Source organism: Capricornis sumatraensis, chromosome 10 (assembly GCF_032405125.1).
Source record: "Capricornis sumatraensis isolate serow.1 chromosome 10, serow.2, whole genome shotgun sequence".
In the NCBI taxonomy this organism is placed as follows: Eukaryota; Metazoa; Chordata; class Mammalia; order Artiodactyla; family Bovidae; genus Capricornis; species Capricornis sumatraensis.
The window spans coordinates 20,522,888-20,544,188 of record NC_091078.1 but is presented as its reverse complement, the minus strand read 5'-3'; the positions used below and the strand labels follow the sequence as shown (position 1 = coordinate 20,544,188).

At 38.3% G+C, this 21,301-nt stretch overlaps 1 protein-coding gene and 1 non-coding gene across 2 annotated transcripts in view; both read right to left on the bottom strand.

Moving 5' to 3' along the window:
* The window catches only part of DNA2 (DNA replication helicase/nuclease 2), a 36,784-nt gene extending 15,705 nt beyond the window's left edge, over positions 1-21,079 (bottom strand). Inside the window, exons 1-8 of the mRNA XM_068982734.1 lie at positions 21,006-21,079; positions 19,361-19,546; positions 18,469-18,652; positions 16,545-16,690; positions 11,726-11,857; positions 4,684-4,903; positions 1,584-1,701; positions 203-365 (exon numbers count right to left, since the gene is read on the bottom strand). Of these exons, the coding sequence (XP_068838835.1) occupies positions 203-365; positions 1,584-1,701; positions 4,684-4,903; positions 11,726-11,857; positions 16,545-16,690; positions 18,469-18,652; positions 19,361-19,546; positions 21,006-21,079 (1,223 nt within the window). The remainder of the gene's footprint in view (positions 1-202; positions 366-1,583; positions 1,702-4,683; positions 4,904-11,725; positions 11,858-16,544; positions 16,691-18,468; positions 18,653-19,360; positions 19,547-21,005) is intronic.
* On the bottom strand, positions 7,595-7,667 carry TRNAR-CCU (transfer RNA arginine (anticodon CCU)). Its single transcript has one exon. It is a non-coding gene; the product is annotated as a tRNA-Arg (tRNA).
* Positions 21,080-21,301: the final 222 nt, after the last annotated feature.

The following is a 21,301-nucleotide window of genomic DNA, read 5'->3' as shown; positions in this document are numbered from 1 at the left end:
AGATTTAAAAGCATTCTGTTTTTCTCCAAAGAAATAGGCTTGTTATATAATGTGAACTAACTATGCTTTTTTCTCTTTCCTATTCCCTTCGTTTTAAATAACCAAAATGAAGTCATCAATGTCGGACCAGCCAAACATGTTAAATCATTCTGAGTTGACGCTTACTTAACTGGAATTAATACTTTCAGAAGACAGTGTTTACCTGCTATAGAGAGCACAGTTGCCCATCTGTGAACAGTATTTACAGGTTTGCTGTTCCTCAATTATTTCTGGCAAAGGAGCAAGCTTTGTCTTTTCCTCTCCAGTAGATTTGTTAATACGGTGAAACAAAGAGAATGCCATCTGATTTCTTAGCCTTAATAATTCTGTGGGGGAAAAAATGGATGAGTGTTTTCTAAGAATTAAGTAAAATTTATTATATATCTTTTCCATTACATGTAAGTAAAACTTTCAGATTCAAAAACATAAAAAGGAAAGAGCAACATTCATGTATCCCACTATACCAGAATAATAACCACTGTTAACATTTTGGGATATTTCTTTCAATTTTGGTTCATTTGATAAGTTTTTAAAGTTTTTAAACAACCTAAGGAAAACACAGCTATCTAGAGTGTCTCATTTGGTACCTTTGGTGCATTAGGTATCTTTGGCCACCTGATGCAAAGAGCTGACTCATTTAAAAAGACCCTGATGCTGGGAAAGATTGAGGGCAGGAGGAGAATGGGATGACAGAGGATGAGATGGTTGGATGGCATCACTGACTCAATGGACATGGGTTTGAGTGGACTCTAGGAGCTGGTGATGGACAGGGAGGCCTGGTGTGCTGAGGTTCATGGGGTCGCAAAGAGTCGGACACGACTGAGCGACTGAACTGAACTGACAGTGTCTCAAATATAAGATAGGAAGTTTAAAATAAAGCTTTTTATAGGAAGATTTTTTAAATTTTATTTTATTAAGGGATAATTGATTCATAATGTTGTGCTAATTTCCACTGTACAGCAAAATGATTCAGTTATACATATATATATATTTTTTCATACTCTTTTCCATTATGGTTTATCACAGGATATAAAATATAGTTCCCTGTGCTAGTCAATAGGACCTTACTGTTAATCCATTGTATACATAACACTTTGCATCTGCTAATCCCAAACTAAACGTCCATCGACAGAGGAACAGACAAAGAAGATGTGGTACATCAGAATACTACTCAGCCATAAAAAAGAATTAAATAATGCCATTTGCAGCAACATGGACCCAGGGATTATCATACTAACTGAAATAAGCCAGAAAGACAGACAAATACCGTATGATATCACTTATATGTGGAATCTAAAATATGACACAAAAAAACTTATATAATAAAAAAGTTAATAATGTTTTCAATTATATAGTATGCTGTCAAAATTCTTTTTTTTTTTTAAAAAAGTACCACAACCTATAAATTACAAAATGTTTTAGGCCTAGCTAGCACAGTGAACAACTGATTGTCAGGTATAAATGTGTGTCAGCAAAAGTTAAAGGGAAAAAAACAATGAACAAACAAAACCCTGAGAAGTGAAATTGAGAGAAAACAGCTTAACCTCTTTTATCAAGATGTTTGGCAGGCACAGGGTACATCTGGCCAGTCTTTAGGTAGAGGAGCAGGCCGGCCTCTGGGTCAGCCCTCCTCTCTTGGCTTAGCAGCGTATACAGAACAAGCTGTGAAAACATAGTACATTTTGTCAAGTAAAACTTTAATTTTCAATATTTCCATATATGTTTTACAGTCAATATATATTATAATTTTTTTTTTTTTTGGCCATACCTCATGGCCGTAGGATCCGAATTCCCCCATCAGGGATCAAACTCAAGCCCTGGGCAGTGAAACCACAGAGTCCCAACCACTGGACCACCAGGGAATTCTGAATACATATCATCATTTTAAAATTGAAAGGTCAATTCAATCATTTCCATTTTGAAAATAACACGATCTGAATTCAATACAGGTAATACAGCAAATTAAATGCCAACTGTTTAGTTTCCACAAAACAAACGTAGTATATATTTCTCACTTTACACAGAAACAAATATTTAGAATTTTTTTTAGATAGTAAATGTTTAGGTCTCCAATAAATGTAAGAGGGAAATCAATCAAGAGAGTTTTACATTTTGAAGTTAACAGTCGTTAGACATGATTTTCCCTGTTTAAAATAAGTAAATGAATTAAACACTATAAAATGCATATTATTTATGTCATAATAACTGGGATGACTAAACAAGACTAACTCTACAGAGTTTACTGCTTTTTCCAGAACAGAAGGTGGCATCAAGTGCATTAGGTTTATGTGGCGCTCTTCAGAGAAACCATCTAAGACAAGTTAGGTGTAGTTCCTTTAGTTCATGAAAACACCTTAGCAGTAACATTTAAACCTATGTAACCTGCTTTGGGATTCCCTGGTGGCTCAGACGGTAAAGCCTCTGCCTGCAATGCGGGAGACCCGGGTTTGATCCCCGGGTCGGGAAGATCCCCTGGAGAAAGAAATGGCAACCCACTCCAGTATTCTTGGCCTAGAAAATTCCATGGATGGAAGAGCCTGGTGGGCTACAGTCCATGGGGTCGCAAAGAGTAGGACACGACTGAGCGACTTTGCTTCACTTCAACATGATTTGGGAGGCCTTCTCACAAGCACTCTACTTGTGTTGCCTGATACAGAACGTGCTGTGCTTAGTTGCTCAGTTGTATCCCCATGGACTATAGCCCACCATGGACTTTGTGACCGCATGGACTATAGCCCACCAGGCTCCTCTGTCCAGGGGATTCTCCAGGTAAGAATACTGGAGTGGCTTGCCATGCCCTCTTCCAGGGGATCCTCCCAACCCAGGTTTCCAGTAGGTGAATTCTTTACCATTCGAGTCACTAGGGAAACCATAGGTAACCAAATAAAACTTTTAAAAATTAAAATGAACTCATAAACGACAAGGTTTATGAACCTTGGGGCTGTGGACCAAGAGAGTCAATCCAAATTAATGGTCCTTCTATGTTAATTTTTCCCTACACAGGAACTGAGGCAGAAGGAAGAGGACTCTGCTTCCGGGATTTATTAAAAGGGAAAAATATCTGAATGACATTCCCTTCATATAATGATAAAAGGAAGCTGGAATGCAATTTTACAACATTATTATAGTTCAATTATATCACAAGTTTAATTCAACTATATCACAAGTTAAATAGGTTTTTGTGAGCTGGTTTAGACATCACAGCTCCATATAATATTTTTCCTTTAGAAAATATGTTTCAAATGCCAAATTACTAACTTAGAAATGAATTTTTAGAATATAATCCCACTTACAAAATAAAAATCCTCCTTAAATGAAGTTAGTCTATAACATAAGCTTTCTCTGTATTACCAAAGTGGAGAAAGTCAAACGCCATAAGATGAGAAATCTCCTTCCTCACCCACAATACCTATATATGTATCAATGATTTACAATAATTCTCTGTCTGCTTGTTTCTTACACCCTGAATATGCAATACACACACCAGTATATTTGTTTGAGCCTTGTTCAAATCAGTTTTCTCATTTTAAAAATACAACCAATACAACTGTATTCTTAGAAGTTCTTCCTACAACTTCTCTTCTTGAAAAGATAAAAATTCCAACTGAACAAAATTAAAAACAATAATACTTCTTGCCTTGAAGGCACTTTAATTTAGAGCAGTGGCCTTAGAAAAAAGGTCTTTGAATCTAGACCACTTTAGACACTGAAATGCCTTTATATCTCTCTTCTGTTAGCATTCAAAAGTCAGTTCAATCAAACATGTCCTTAAACAAGTGAAAACTTTCAGCCTCTATTATATATAGAACACATTTCTTCAAATCTTTGACTTCAAAAACAGTTTTTCTTGTATCTTGGCATGATTTTCCTTTCTCAAGAAGGCTTTAATCTAACCAAGTCTTTATTCATAATTTCAGCTATTTCTGTTTTACTAAAGTGAAATATTTGAGTCTTCTAATAGGGGAAATCTAATTTTTCTACCTTTGGTATTTGTTACATAAGTAAGAATGACAAGAAAGATTTAATAAGAGAAAAATCTCTTTAATCCCTGATTATACAATTTGGTAGGCTCTTAAGTTTCCCAACCATGTATCAAACTCAAGGCCCCAGTATTGGGTCCTAAACACTGGATCACCAGGGAAGCTCCTATTTGCTTATTTAAAAGTGTCTAGGACATACCATAGACTGCCAGTGTGGAGGCTGGCAGAGGGATCAGAAATAATTAGAAAAAAACCATAACTTTATGTTAATTATTTTGATTTGTTAACTCACTATAATTAGTATACTATTTCAGGCAGTTTTGAAGGCCAATAGAAGATTGTCATGTTTACCAAAGAGAAGATGATTTTAAAAAACCTGAATTTAACATAATGGTAAGGTACAGTTAGTTCTGTATTTCATTTTAAATAAAAATCAGTTTAATCAGATTCAAGGTCAAAAATAAAAGAATGAATTTGCACTGCTGTAAAGAGCATAGATGTAGATGCTACATGAAAACAGTAACTCTGTGGTAAATTACGTTTAGGAAACGCTGGGTTAAATTAAAAATTACCTGAGCTGAATCAAAATATATAAAGCAGACTACTTTTTAAACATTTAAAAAATTTAAACATATTACACATTCAGACACTTTTCTTATCATACCTGACTACGGTGTTCAATAGAATTTGATTCTTTGCCAGTTTTAAGTTCCAATGGCATTATCTTATATTTCGTTTTACATCCCCGATGTATTTTCACACCAACTGTAACATCTATCTTGCCCTTCAATCCAAACCTAGGGGACCAAATGCTTTCTTCAATATCCAGCGAGTTTATCACTTCAATATTACATGTTGAATTACTATTACTACCATCACTTGGCCTAAAAAAAAAAAAACAGAAAAAATTTAAATAGAAACATTTAATTAAACTATTTTATTTAATTTAATTAGAACACTTTGCTCATTTCTTTTATGCTAGCACTGACTCTCCACTGCACACAGGGAATGTGAGGATGGGAACGAGCCTACAGAGCTTTATGGCAGTGATTCCCATGGCATGCTTCCTGAATGAGTGGCACTGGCATTACCCGGGGAATCTGTCATAAATGCAAATTTTCAGGCCCCATTCCAGACCAACTTGTTCAGAAACTGTATAGGCGAGACCCAGAAATTTGTTTAACAAACTCCAAGTGATTTTGATGTACAGTCAAGTTTGAATCTTGTAGTGTCTAACTCATATAATTTAAATATTCTTAATATTTATCATCTGTGCCTTTCAGTTCATTCCTATGACAATCTTCCTAACTCAGGGCTGTATTTCTTCAGGTCTATATTATTGCAAAAAGCTCACTACTTAGATTGCTGGAGCCACTATGACAATCTGTATATTTTGATATACAATTATTACACAGATTAATATATAATGGCTTGCATGCGGTTGCACCCTAGGTAACAATGGACCTATGTCTTCATGTAATATCCTATTAAACTGAATATGGATGAGCTGTCTTTTCCTATTATCTATGCCATCTGGGGCTTGATCAACCAACACGTCATCCCTACCCCACTGTCCCCATGACAATCCTTGGAGAAGCTTGGGTGCGCCTATACTCATTACGTCCTTAATCATTAAATGAATACACCTCTGCCACTATCAATACTTAAAACTGATACTCAACATTTTTTTTAGTATTATAAAAGAGGTTCTGATTTTAATATCTTAACTGTTAAATAAGGTAAGAACACAGGAAGGAGGAAAAAAAATGAATTTGTGAATGTCAAAGGAATCAGAAGAGATGAAAATAACTTTTAAAGCCTCCTGTACTCTTATCTAACATTTACTCATTTTCAGAGCAGGAAATGATTCTGCAGAAATAAAGCCAGGTAAGAGCAATCTTTTATTAATCCTATTTTATACTCAAAGCCATATAAAATACTAAGACTAATGGAATTAGATTTAGTAAAATGGACATGAGTTTGAATAAACTCTGGGAGTTGGTGATGGACAGGGAGGCCTGGCGTGCTGCTGTCCATGGGGTCACAAAGAGTCGGACACGACTGAGCGACTGAACTGAATACTAAACCTAATGGAAATGAAATGGATAAATGAAAAGGATAAAGTTTCTAGTAATAAAACATTTTATATCATAAAAAAATCAAGATTTAAAAAGTATAAGAATTCTGCTCTCAGAATACATGATTTAGTTGACTTGTTTTACTAATTTCATAGGTTGTTTTTTTATTTGCTTACTTTTTGGTCTTGCCATGCTGCATGTGGGATCTTAGTTCCCCGTGCCAGGGGTCGAACCCATGCTGCCTGCTGTGGGAGTAAAGACTCTTAACCACTGAATCACCAGGGAAGTCCCAGGCAACTATGTCTTAATAAATCAGAAAATATTTCAAGAAAAAGAGTGCTATCTTCAATAATTTTTTAAAAACTGTTTCAGGATGCTTCAAATATAATCTCTAAGAAAATATGTATAGTTCTGCAATCTCAGAAGAGGACAATAAAAAAATCTGGGGAAGCCACAACTTATCAGAAATTCCTTAAGTATTAATCTGTTTTTTTCTCACTAGAAGTTATCTGATCATGACACACTTGAATATATGTCTCTAAAATAAAGCAAGCTTTATTAAATATCAAATGTCATATGCAACCCTATGGACTATAACCCTCCAGGTTCCTCTGTTCATGGGATTTCCCAGGCAAGAATAATTGAGTGGGCTGCCATTTTCTTCTCCAGGAGGTCTTCCTCACCCAGGGATCGCACCCACGTCTCCTGCACTGGCAGGTGGTTTCTTTACCAATGAGCCTCCTGAGAAGCCCAGATATTTAATAGAAGACAGATAATGAAACTTTTATTAATGTTGCTATACTAAAATTCATTCCTCTAGAAAAAGAAGCAATATGGTTTTAGACTTAGATCTGTAGAACAAATGACAGTACTTTATATTTAACTACTCTCCTTTTCATCAACATAATGTTGTAAAACTCCTTTGAGAACCACCTGGCAGAGAACATAATGTCATGAAGATAAAGAAGAAAGGTTATCTCTTTAAATAGCTTTTAAGGGTCTCGTTCTCTGCTCTAAAGCCTTAAGACTTTTTTTTTAAAGGCTAGCTATAAACTTCTGGGGAAATGATGCAAATTAAAGTATAGAGAAGTGCCTGCTTCATAGCAGACACATAAAACCCTATCAGAAATAACTGAAACAAAGAAGAGTCTCATACCAAGACACAGAGATGAGAATACCAAGCTGGGAATCAAGAAATTCCTTATTTTGAGCTTTGCTCTACCACCATTTTTTCACATAAAACCATGTCACCCCACCTCACTCTCCTACTGGAAATCTAAGACTTAATCACAAAATCCCTTTCAGATCAAAGATGATTCAGAATCCCAAACTTTCCTAAGCTTCCATGATACACTGCTTCTAAGCTACCAAATCCCTCGAGGGCCCACCCAAAGCCTCCTTTGATGAATTCTACTCTTTCCTTGTGTCCTTTTTTTTTTTAAATTTATTATTTTTATCTGGCTTCACTGGGTCTTAGTCGGAGCATGTGGGATCTAGTTCCCTGACCAGGGATCGAACCTGGGACCCCTGCATTAGGAGCTCAGGGTCTTAGCCACTGGACCACCAGGGACATCTTTTCCCTGTGTCCTTATACATGGTTACCTCCCAGGGTTCTATGCCTCTTCTGCTGCCTTCAGCAGGTTGCTGTTCTCTCTCGGAAACCCCCCTGCACTTCTATGTTTTCAGCTACCACCAATACACTGAGTTCTTGGAGGGCTTTAGTCTCCTTGTAACATCTAGAACGATCTGGGGCACAGATACAGCATGTAATACATGTTTGCTGAATGGAAAAGTCCATAAGACTATGAGGAAAATGGCAGCTTATTGACACTGCAAAAATGATCAGCCAAAAGAAAAAACGTGTGAACAAAATGCTAAAATAACAGTGACAGAAAAACTAATACCTAAAACAACCATAAAAATGGATATCCACCACAATTCTAAATCTCAAGCAAATTCAAATGGCTCAAAAAGAAAGGAATGACTCTAATAAGGAAGGAAAGAAAGCTAGGGAGGGAAGGTAAAACAACTAGAAAGAAATAGTGAGGAACGATGGAAAACAAAATTAAGTTTGTAATTATTACAGAAAATCAAGAGACCAAAATGACAGAAAAACTACAAAACAAAGCAAAGAACCAGGAAAAGAATGACTGTTTAATAAACACTTAGCAGGTTATCACAGTGAAGACTTATGCACCAAGAGTCACCCCCTGTGCAAGACATAGCAATCTGCTCCAAAGAAACAAAGAACAAAGCATTTATGAATTCATTTTTAAGAACACTATAAGAGGGGCATCCCTGGTGGTTCAGTGGTAAACAATTTGCCTTGCAATGCAGGAGACACAGATTCGACCGCTGATCCAGCAAGATCCCACATGCCCCAGAGCAACTAAGCCCGTGTGCCACAACTATTGAGCCTGCGCTCCAGTGGTTGCACTCAGCAATAATAGAAGCCTTCGCAACTTAAGAAGCCCACGCACCACAACCAGTGAGTGGCACATGCTCTCCGCAGCAACAAAGACCCAGCACAGCCAAAAATTAAATAATAAATAAACGCTTTAAGAAATGGAGAAGGAACTGGCAACCCACTCCAGTGTTCTTGCCTGGAGAATCCTAGGGACGGGGGAGCCTGGTGGGCTGCCGTCTATGGGGTCGCACAGAGTCGGACACGACTGAAGTGACTTTAGCAGCAGCTTAAAGAAAATAAAAACGAGAAACATTAACCAATTACTCTAGCTGTTTTTTCTTTTTTTTTCAGGTAAGTACCTGGTTTGTAAATTTACGACCACACAAAAGTAAAGAATGTGATAAATACACCCAATTCTAACGGTAAGATAAGCCTTAGTTTTTTTTTTTTAAAGCACTAAGTGTTTTTTTAATTGACATATAGTTGATTTAAAACGTGTTAGTCTCAGGTATACAACAAAGTGATATGCATTCTTTATAAAAATATGGAATGCTTTATGAATTTGTGTGTCATCCTTGTATAAAGTAAAGTAAAGTGAAAGTCACTCACTCATGTCCAACTCTTTGTGACCCCGAGGACTATAGAGTCCATGGAGTTTTTCAGGCCCTAAGAGTGGAGCTGGTAGCCTTTCCCTTCTCCAGGGGATCTTCCCAACCCAGGTCTCCCGCATTGCAGGCGGATTCCTTACCGGCTGAGCCACAAGGGAAGCCCCATCCTTGTATAGGGGCCATGATAATCTTCTCTGTATCTTTCATATTTTCCTGTATGGTACTGCCAAAATGAACACAACCACTACGTACTTTTTAAATACATATCAAAGTTCCTATTGACAAACTGATTGTGGTGATGGTTGCACAACTCTATGAATATACTGAAAGTCACTCAACTATAAATAATTATAATAATTAAATATAAATAAATAAAATCCTACCAGCAGACACAGAACATTGAAACACTGCTGATAACCTTCTAAACTGACTTTAAAAATTCTCAAAGAATTCTAGCCATATGTAAAAGGCTGTACATTTTCCAAGTACCTTGGATAAAGTAGCCCAGTTCTGAGGTTTTAACATACAGAAATAACTGTCTCCATGAGGTCCATTCCTCAACTTGTGTTCTCTCATTCCCTCCCTTCTACTCAGTGACACAGCTTTAAGAATAATGTTGCCCTCTATGGAATTCTTCTCATTGGCATATAATGTGCTGTATCTCCCATCTTTAAAACAAAACTCTCTTAACCCCACATAAGCCTCTGGGCTAACATTCCATTTCTATATACTTGTCAATACTAGTCTACACTCCCTGATTTCAAATTCTCTTCTACCATTCTCTCTCGACCCCACTCTCATCATGTTTTCTCCTCTAGAATCACCATTGACTTGTCTTTCCCTCATACCCTGCACCCAATCTATCACCTTGCACCAAAATCTATCACCTCTACCTTGAAAATCTGACTATCCTCCAAGTGATACTCATCACTTGCACAACGCTCACTCTGGTCTAAGCCACCACCATCTCCATTTTGGATTCCTTCAAGGACCTCCAAAGTGGTCTCACAACCTCTGCCCTTCTCCTACAACGTAGTCTTAAAAGAGCAACCAGATTGATCCTTTCAAAAGTAAATCAGATCAATACAGAAACTAGCAAAGCGAGGTAAAGGAACTTGCCTAAAGTTACACAGCAAAACTGTGGCAAAACTGGGATTCACAACCAGGCTGTCTGTCCTTTGAACCACAGAGAACTTGAGAAAACATAGTGGTCCAAAGAACTCACTGTTCCCAAGATTTCTGACTCAAAAATCTTAAAACGAGTTCAGATCACAAAATGTCACGATATAAAATATCCAGAATATTGAGAAAAGATGAAGAATACTGATGTAAAAGGAAGTTATGACTATTTAAAGAAAAATAAAACAGTGCCTATTTTTTAAAAAAAGAAAGAAATGGTATCAAAACCCTCTGTGCAAACCCTGCAGTGGCTCCCCGTGGTAGCCAGATCATATCTGGCCATGGAATGAGCATGGCAGCCGATGGTGCAAGGCTGCAGAGGCCCTAGGACAGCTGCTGGTCCTACTAGGACTGCTCGTCCGCTCCCACCTCACTCCGTTCCCGCCACACTGGCAGGGGTGCGTTAGCCACAGGGCTTTTGCCTGGAGTGCTCTTCACAGAAATAGCTGCATGGCTCCCTCCTTCATTTTCTTCAGGTTCCTGCTCAACATTACCTAATTAGAGGCCTTTCATGATTATTCTATGGAAATACGTCCCTTCAACTCCTTTTTCTTACCCTCCCCATTATTCTACATTACACTTCTCATGATCTGGCACCTTGCTGTTCACTGCTGGTTCAGCAGTACAGAAGCACCATGAAGTCAGTAGCTTTTTTTTTCTTTCCACTACTACGATCCCAGTGCCTAGATCACTATTTGGCACACGTTAGGCATGGAATAAATATTTGCCAAATGGGCAAACAGTGGGAGGAAAAAAGGACTACCTACAAATTTATACTTTAAGCGGGAAAAGAAGTAAAAGAAACCAACCAAAAGCCAAACAGTACTGAATGGCTAAACACAGTATTTAAACATAAAGTACAAATCCACGGCAATCAACATGAAACAGTCCATACATTAAAGTAACACAGAGAAATATATGTGATATTAAGAAACACCCCCAAATATTTACAAACTGAAAATTTTATTAAAAAAACCATACCTACATCCAAAAATTATAAATTTTATTAAAGTGAAAATAGAATTTCTATTCATTAGGTTATTTTTTGGGGTCCGAGAAAGATACTCAGGACTCTAATATATAAAGCAAGCAAACAAAAAGGCTAGTTTTCAGGACTTGATCTCTGTGTGTGTGCTCAGTCGCTCAGTGGTGTATGACTGCAACCCCATGGGCTATAGCCCACCAGACTCCTCGGTCCATGGAATTTTCCAGGCAAGAATACTGGAGTGGGTTGCAATTTCCTACTCCAGGGGATTTTCCCAACTCAGGGATCAAACCCACATCTCTTGCGTTTCCTGCATTGGCAGGCAGATTCTTGACTACTGTGCCATCTGGTAAGTTCAACTTGACCTCTAAAAAGCTTTAATTCAACATCTTGAATAAAATCCTGGACTAAACGTATAAACACCATATACACAGAAATGGGTTTCTTACAGAGAGAGCTGCATCTGAGGGAAGTCAGTTGAAGTATGTTTATGCATGAAATCTCCAGCCCATTTAGAAAATGAAGGAAGATACTCCTCTACCTCTTGTTTTATTTCATCTTGATTCAATTTGAGGCGGTACCTATCAAAATAAGAAATATTAAATTTGAAAAAAGTAAACAAGGACAAAAACGTTCATAAGCAACCCAAGCTTGCCATTATACTGAATAAGCCAATAACAGAAAGTACTGCATGACCACTTAACACGAGGTACCTGCACTAGTCAAATTCATAGAGACAGAAAGGATGGTGACTGCCAGCGACTGGGGGAAGTGAGGGGTTGTTCAATGGATATAAGGTTTCAGTTTGGAAAGACTAAAAAGTTCTGGAAGTAGATGATGGTAACGTTTACACAACGTCAATGTACTAATGACACTGAACTCTACCCTTAAAAGTGGTTAAGACTGTGATTTGGGGGATTTCCCTGGTGGTCCAGTGGTAAAGACTCTGGGCTTCTACTGCAGGGGAACTAAGATCCTGCATGCCACGTGGCCAAAAGTAAAAAATAAAAGATTATGATTTTTTTTAATGCTATGTGTATTTTACCACATACACACAAAAAAATCCAAGTAACAGTGACATGACATCAAATTTTATATTGGCTCCAACTCCTACCATCTCAGGTGTAATAGGTCCCAGTTACACTTCAAGGGTGAAAAAATAAACCACAACTGTTGGTCCTGAAGCCCAGCAATGGAAAGTAGAAATGTAAAAGAGGAAAAAAGGCCATAGAAACAGAAATGGAACATCAGCCTTACTAAATCAAAGGACTATCAACTTCCTGGGTCAAAAACCAGGAAAGAGTAACAGAATCTAGTCTCAGTTTTTCAGGGTGCCTGCAAGGTCAAAACTGTGTCATAATAATTCTACAACATTATTTGCCTTTTTGCTCTTGTTCTCTCCTGAGTACACAGTGGAGATTTCCGAGTCCACATACACACACACGATATAGCAATATAGAGAATGCAGAAACAGATCTAAGAAACCAGGTGTCTAGTATTAAGTTACAAAATCAAAACATTTGCCAAAACGTAAAACAATGCCACTTGTCTCATTAAATTTTTTTCAAAAATAGTTATTTTTCATTAAACTTATTTATGTTAATGTGGAATGGGCTGTTATTATTTTAGAATTAATCAATAAATATTTTTAAACTGCCTCAGCTTTCATTTCTAATACAGTAATTATCTATAGATATAACACTTGTAAACCAAAGCTCTTAGGGTCCTCAATAGTATTTTAGTGTAAACAGGGTCCTGAGACCACAAAGTTCTGAGAATTGCTATCACCTTCCCTGGATGGTTCTCCCAGCTCCATCTGTATATTTAAGCATCACAACCTTAATAACTACTCCAGAATACCAACAGCACACGTGTGTCTGTGTCAGACCACACTTAGGTTTGAATCCTAACTCTTTATTTACACATCTTTACTAGATGCATAACTTTGAGCCAGTCATTGTTTCTCTCTTTTTTAAAAATAATTTTATTTATTTATTTTTGGCTGTGCTGGATCTTTGCTGCTGTGCAAGCTTTTCTCTAGTTGCGGCAAGTGGGGGCTACTATCTAGCTGCAGTGTGCAGGCTTCTCTTTGTGGTGGCTTCTCATGTTGCAGAGCACGGGCTCTAGGGTGCACAGGCTTCAGTAAGCTGCGGCACATGGGCTCAGTAATTGTGCATCCCAGACTCTAGAGTGCAAGCTCAACAGCTGTGGTACACAGGCTTAGTTGCACTGCAGCATGTCTGCCCAGACCAGGGATCAAAAACCTGTGTCTCTTGTGCTGGCAAGTGGATTCTTTACCAATAAGCCACCAGGGAAGCCCTGAGCCATTCATTGTTAACCAAGCCTCGGTTTCTTAATCCATAAGGTGAGATGATAACTACCACACAAATTAGTTTGAGGATCAAGTAAAACAGGCTATGTAAGGTACTTGGCATAGGACAAGAATTCAGCAAGATATGAAAATGGTAACAGTGAATACTCATATAGTGCTGACTCTAGGCCAGGCACTATTCTAGGTGCTTTACATGAACACTTTCAACCCTCCTTAGCTCTCTATGAGATACTACTATCGTCATCCCTTTTTAGAACTGAAGAAACTGAAGCTCAGAAGTTACTTCCAAAGGACACACAGCTCCAGCTTGGGAATTTAAGTTCTTAACCCTTATGGTCCCTCTACACTGTGTTTCGTGACTTCCCTCATAGCTCAGTTGGTAAAGAATCTGCCTACAATGCAGGAGACCCCGGTTCAATTCCTGGGTCAGGAATACCCGCTGGAGAAGGGATAGGTTACCCACTCCAGTATTCTGGCCTGAAGAACTCCATGGACTATACAGTCCATGGGGTCCCGAAGAGTCAGACACAACTGAGCGACTTTCACTTTCACACTGTGTTTTAATAATTTATTAGCATTATTTTCTCCCTGCAGCCCTGAGTTCACCTGGGTACTAGCATAACCACCAATACTCTGCAAATTCCTTTCAAACGACAAACCTTACCATTTTCTCACTGTCTAAAGATAGCACCATAATAACATATTCATCAAATTCTGAGACTCCAGAACACTGCAAATTTACCATATAACTCTGCAACATTTCTACTATCAAATTTAATAAGCTCCCTCTTTCCTAGGTGTCTGCTAACTCTGGCTTACCAGAACAGAGCAGAGCCCTATCATAGTCCTCTAGGAGAGCCAGTTCAGCAGGAAAGACAGAAGTAGCAACCCTAGCTCTGCCAAGATAGCTTGGCCTAAGCACAAAACCAACTTCAGGTTGAAGGCAAAACTGAAATATCTCAAACCAGGGAGCAACTGCTAATACCAAGTGCCCACAAAGTGCCCCAAATGACCTACAGAAACACAATCACCCCACACAAGGCAAAAGCTATTTGTTTGAAAATGGCTGCTTAAAATCTGGCACCTTCCAGTGGATGATATAGGTGAGGATGTGGGGGAAACAAGGACCAATGTATTGCCTACAGAAATGCAAAATGAATTTTGAAATATACAGACATATTAAATCTTTATGTTGCATACCTTAAATTAATACAATATTATATGTCAATGATATGCCAATGGGCTTCCCTGGTGGCTCAGATGGTAAAGAATCTGTCCACAATGAAGGTGACCCAGGTTTAATCCCTGAAGCTGGAAAGATCCCCTGAAGAAAGAAAAGGCAATCCACTCTAGTATTCTTGCCTGGAGAATTCCATGGACAGAGGAGCCTGGCAGGTTACAGTCCACGGGGTAACAAAGAGTCAGACCCGACTGAGCAACTAACACACACTTTCTGACATCTCAATAAAACAGGAAAAAATGAAAGAAAGAAACAGGACAATATCTATGTAGAGCGATCTGATAGTATATATAAAAACTTTAAATGTACCCAGACCAGGGGACTTCCCTAGTGGTCCAACAGCTAAGACTCCTCATGTAAGGGGCCCAGGTTTGTTCCCTGGTGAGAGAACTAGATCCCACATGCCACAGCTAAAGATTCGGCATGATACTACTAAGACCTGGCACAGCCAAATAAATTAATAGATAAATATTTTCTTAAAAATGTGTTCTCAGACTGGATCCTGTCCTAGAGGGGAAAAAAACACTTCAAAGAACATTACTGGACAAAATTGATTGAACCCACCACATCCCCTGCATCGGAAGGTGAATTCTAAACCGCTGGACCATCAGGGAAGTCCTCTTTAAAACATTTTTAAGACAATAGTTTGGGGCTTCCCTGGTGGTCCACTGGCTAAGAATCTGCCTTGCAGTGCAATGGTTTGACCCCTGGTCGGGAAAGACCCCACATGCTACAGGGCAATAAAGCCTGTGCATGACTGAGTGCAAGCTCTGGAGCCCATAAGCTGCAACAACTGAGCCCAAGCACTGCAACTAGTGAAGCCTGCACGCCAACAGCCTGTGCTCCACAACAAGAGAAAAGCCACCACAATGAGAAGCCCATGAACCGCAGTGAAGACTAGCCCCCACTCACTGCAACTAGAGAAAGCCCAAGTGCAGCAACGAAGATCCACGCTACCACAGCCAAAATATAAAGAAATCTTCTTTAAAAAGACAACAGGTTGTATGTATTAGTAAATTGGTATGGAATTATGGAACGTATTTTTCCTATTCAAACAATGAAATAAACAGAACTACCACCAGGAGAAGTAGGTTTATGTCAACCAGTCTGGAAAGCAAAATCACCACTAATAAAAACACTTCTGTGGAAAAAAAAGATGAACTGCAATAAAAGTGAAGGAGGAAACAAAGACAGAATATGCCAATCCCTCTGCAGGTAGTCATTCATAAGATGCCAATGATTAGCCATTTGTGGGTTTCCATACATTATCTCCACTGTCACAGAAAGTCTGCAAAACAGGTATTATCACCCTTTTCAGAATCTTTCAGTAACGTTCAGTCATGAATCTGGCAAAGCTAGAATCTGAAAGGTCATCTGATTCCCAACCCCATACAATTTTCAGGATGTCACAATGTTTCTAGAAGTAAAACAAAAAGTTTCCATTCTCTGAGTGCAGCTATGGGGCCTACTGTGCATACAATAGAAAGTTTAGATATTTTTAGCCAAAGAATTCCTGTTCTGCAATTTCAGAAGCTCTTCACAGAACTGCAGTAGGATACGGCAACCCTGAAATCTGCATTCTAGTATGATACTGACATATTTAATAGCCTAAGATTGCCAAATATCTTATAGATGCCAGGGAAGAAGTTATATAACAAAACTGTATCTATCTAGAGTTCCTCTCCTAATTACTTACATTTCCTTCAGATGCTTTATTTCTTGAATAGTTTGAGAAGCAAGTTCTTGTAGCTTTTCTGGGGCAAAACTATCACTTATTGCTTTCTGAAATACTTCATGAAGAAGTGTACCAATCAGCATTTGGCGTGTGGCTGGATCAGAGCTCTATCAAAAAAAAAAGTCATATAAACATTTTATTTCACAACATATCAATGGACACGATCCTATATTTATTACCTAACCTATTGAACTAGCATAGCCAAAGCACACTGGTGAGACAAATGCCAAAATATTAAACAATTCTTTTCTGGTGAGTGAAATTACAGGTGACTTTCACTTTCTTCAGTTTAGAATTACCTGAATTATTTTATGAGTAAGATATTTTTCAAATTACTGTATTTCCATTTTGAAAGAATTAAAAATAACCTATATGGAAAAAGTTCAATATATTCTAAAATATTAATATTTAACATAATTTGTCTCTATTTTCACTTTATAATAAACCCACATAGAATAGTCAATAAAGGCACAGCTTATAAACTCATGTGAGTAAAATACTCAAACACAAAACAAACTCAGAGCAGAGATTTTTTTTTTTTTTTTGGTGGCACTGCCCAGCTGTGGGATCTTAGTTCCCCAACCCGGGGCTGAACCCAGGCCCCAGCAGTGAAAGTGCCGAGTCCTAACCATTGGACAACCAGGGAATTCCCTACAGCAGAGATTTTAACAAGCTCTTGACACTCAAAAACTATTTTTCAATGAACTCTTTTATTAGCCTGGATCTTCCCCTTGAAAATATCAAAAAAAAAAGATTAAGTCCACCAAAACACCCATCAGTAATTTAAAAAATTAACTTACAGAGGAATTCCCTGTACTAATTTTTTAAGTTCTATGTGAGTCTAAAATTATTTCAAAATAAAGTTTTAAAAGATTAAGGTATTCAGGTCTGCTTTATAATATGCAGTTAAAACAGAAGTTAATAGTAACCCACCCCCCAACAGCTGAAGAAAACAACCAATTAAAAAAAAAACTACAAATAAGTGATAACTAAGACTATTAGAAAATCTACTTGGGTATTTTTCCTTCTTTTTCTCTTCTTGGTTAGCTCTACTTTTTAATTTTCTATATAAATACAAACTGTATAAAGAAGAATACCCTAAGAGAAAGAAAAAACTTAACAATTAAAAACCCAAGTTCTTCAAAAAATAATGGCATTGAAAGGGAGTGGGTGAAAAGCAGAATACAGATAAAAGAAACTATGAGATATATCAACCAAATATAATACAAAGACCTCATTTGCATATTGATGCTAACAAACTGAATAAAAATATTTTTGACAAAAGACATTAAGAGATAAACTGAGAATTAGATTAACTTAAAGAATTAGTGGTAATTTTATCAGGTATGATAAAGATATTGTACTTATATGTTTTTTAAATCCTCAGCTTTAATTTGCAAAATAGAGTTTTAAGTTGCAAACTACAATCTTTAAGAACAACAAAATGGGTACATAGGAGTTGATAATAACCATCTCTGTAATGTTTGAAAATTTCCATTATAATATCTTTAAAACAGACTGTCATATTTACTTTTACTGCGAATCACATGAAGCCAAGTTTAGAAATACCCAGATGTATTAAATTAAAAATTTTATCGCTTAAATTATTTATCTTATCCTTAGAATTGCTTATTTTATTAAATGTTAAATAAGATTCAAAGGATTCTTAGGGTACCAGCCTTGAATCCTAGCCTTGCCATTTACTAGCTACAGTAACTCTGGACAAGTCACTTAACTTCTCTGAGCCTGATGTTCCTTGTCTGTAAAATGCAGCTGATTAATACCATCTACTTCACAAGATTGTTAGGAGGATTAAATAAGAGTGTAAAAGTGCTCTGTAAACTCTTAAGACTCTGTAGAAACATTGGCTGTTAATATTATTTACCCTGAATGTTTCACTCAGGACAGCTCTTCTCATGCATCGAATACTACTGGCTATGCTTGTGCCAGAAATCAGCATGTCGGGATATAGAATCAAATATCCAAAATCTTCATCTATTATCCAAGTATCGGATATGCAGTCTCCCTCCAAATGAATGATGTCCCCTGGCTCTACTGGTACAGAGCACCTAAAAATAAGGTACACAAAATTTAGATTTCTACATTTAAACATGTTGAGGGGCTTTAAAAATAAATGAGTATTTTATATAAAGAAATAATTTCTGAATTTTGGGGTCTTGCATCACCTACTGCAAAAACTATCAAATCATTCATAGTGTAACATACAGCTCCAAGTATGGATGAGGTTGTTATAATAATTCTCTCATTCTTAATGATTCTCTCATTCTGTAAAACTTATGTCTACAGCTTCTGTAAGTCCTGAGGCATGATGCCAAACCCAATATACTAAGAACAAAATTATATTATCTGCAGCCTAGACAAAGTCAGACTTTCACCTCTGCATCTCCCTCTCACCTCTCACATACCATATATTGCTCAAGTAGCGAAATCTAGAGTCTAAGGATGTTCTTATGACTGATTTTGCCCTTAGTGAGAACTAAACGAGTTTTTAAGCTGCAATCCCAGAAAGTACTGGGAAATAGGAAGTAGTAATTTAATAAGTCCCCTTGCACCTGATTTTCAAATGACAATGAACATCAAGTTTTGGAATAAGGGACCTGAGATGCACAATTTTTGCAGATTTAATCTGAGTTCATATCTATTCTCTTTATTAACAATTAAATTATTGCAACATCCACATAAGCCCACATGTTAGTTTTTAAGACAGTACCCTTAAGCTTCTGCCACATCATTGCTTAAAGTCACACAAAAATTACCAGTCATTCCTAAGGATACACAGTTCTTTATATTCTAGCGACTGGGAAGCAGTGATGATTAGGTGCTTTTCATCGTTTCCTTCTTCACTCTGTACAATATTGACTGCTAATACCAGGTACCGGTTATCCATTCCTCGGCTCAGAACTATCTTAGAAAAGGAAGCTTCCACCTTCTTCTTCTGAAATCTAAAGCATAACACATACGAAACTACTGTAGCACAAGCATGAAATAAGAAGCCATCCAATCTCCTTTATCTACAAACCCTCTAGGTTTCTTCTGGAAAGCTTATCACAATGATCACTGGCTAAAAGAGGTAAAAATTAAGAGAGCAAGGGCATAGCAGAATTCCTATTACAGAAAAAAAAAAAAAAAAAAAAAACTTCCCAGAGAGTGAAAGAAAGTGAAGTCGCTCAGTTGGGTCGGACTCTTTGCGACACTATGGACTGTAACCTACCAGGCTCCTCCATCCATGGGATCTTCCAGGCAAGAGTACTACAGTAGGTTGCCATTTCCTTCTCCAGGGGATCTTCCCGACCCAGGGATGGAACCCAGGTCTCCCGCATTGCAGGCAGACGCTTTAACCTCTGAGCCACCAGGGAAGCCCCACTTCCCAGAAGGAATGCCATTTAAAACGTTCATGATATGAGTTCTTCAAACTATAAGCTCTATGAGGAGTTCTTTGGGACATCTATGATTATGAGGGCTAATGATAAATTGAAAAATATTAAACAACAAATTCCTACCACTGGTGCAAGCCTTTCCAAAGTACAAGTAAAAGGAAACGTCTAGGACACTATCCTTTTGAACATAAATGATGTCTGTTATGGGAAAATGTAGTATGGGCAGTTTGTTGGAAGTCCCGTGAGTTTCATTATTATATTAAGATTTCAATTAGGCGAGTACTTAGACATTTAGTCCAACCTACTATTTAATGTAGGAAATCCTATAACATTTCATTGGGGATCAACTAGCTCATGCTCTGTAGAGAAAGCAAGCTTAATACCTGTCACATTAACCATTCTTCATAGAATAACTCAGAAAGTTCTTATTTCTAATGGGAAAGTAAATTTCACAATTATTTTGTAACCGCTTCATTCACCTACCCCACGTACCCACGGGCCATGAATTTCCTAAAGTCAGCTGGGTCGCTTTAAGGATCTCCCAAAAGGTATTGCTGATCAAAACCCAAAGCGCAAACATCCGTCAACAATAATTAGCCTCATTACTGACAGAAATTCTACACTATGCTTGCGGGTCAAGTTTCCCCAATCATTTAAGCCGACTTGAGAGTACAGACTTCTCCCTGGATAACTCTCCATCTAAACTTCAAGAAAAGGATCTTGTAGTTGCAATTTCCTTTCCTGAAGACATGTAAGGTGGCTGAGACTCCTCAAATTCAGGAAGAAGGTTAAGAATGAACCCCTGGAGGAGGAAAAGTATTCAAGCTCTGGCTCGGGCTTGGCCCCAGAGAGAGGATGCGAAGCGGACCCCAGCTCCGGAAGCTCGTCGGGAACCCCGGGACCTGAGCTAGGTCTCTGCGCTCGGAGCCCGGGTCCGCGGAGGCGTGGATGCGGCCTCTTCCCTCTTTTCTTTTCAAATCTCCCGCTATACTCCCAGGCCCACCCCCCCCCCCCACCGGCTCACAGCTCCGCCGGCGGCTTAGCCTCCTTCCAGAAACTCTTCTCCATTAGCAGCTCCAGTTCGTCCACTCGCTCCATTCTGGCCGCCGAAATCGCAAACTGCCGCCGGGTAAAATCAGGGGAACCCGGGGGTAACAGTGGAGGGGAAAAGGAGCGGGAGCCCACGAGGTGCCGTGCGCATGCGCCGACTAGCAGTGGTCCGAAGAGACATGCGCAGGCAGCTCCAGCGCCAAGTGAGCAGCTCGGGGAGAGTCGCACCTGCGGAATCAAGAACCGGAAGGCGCCTTTGCTCCTTTGCCT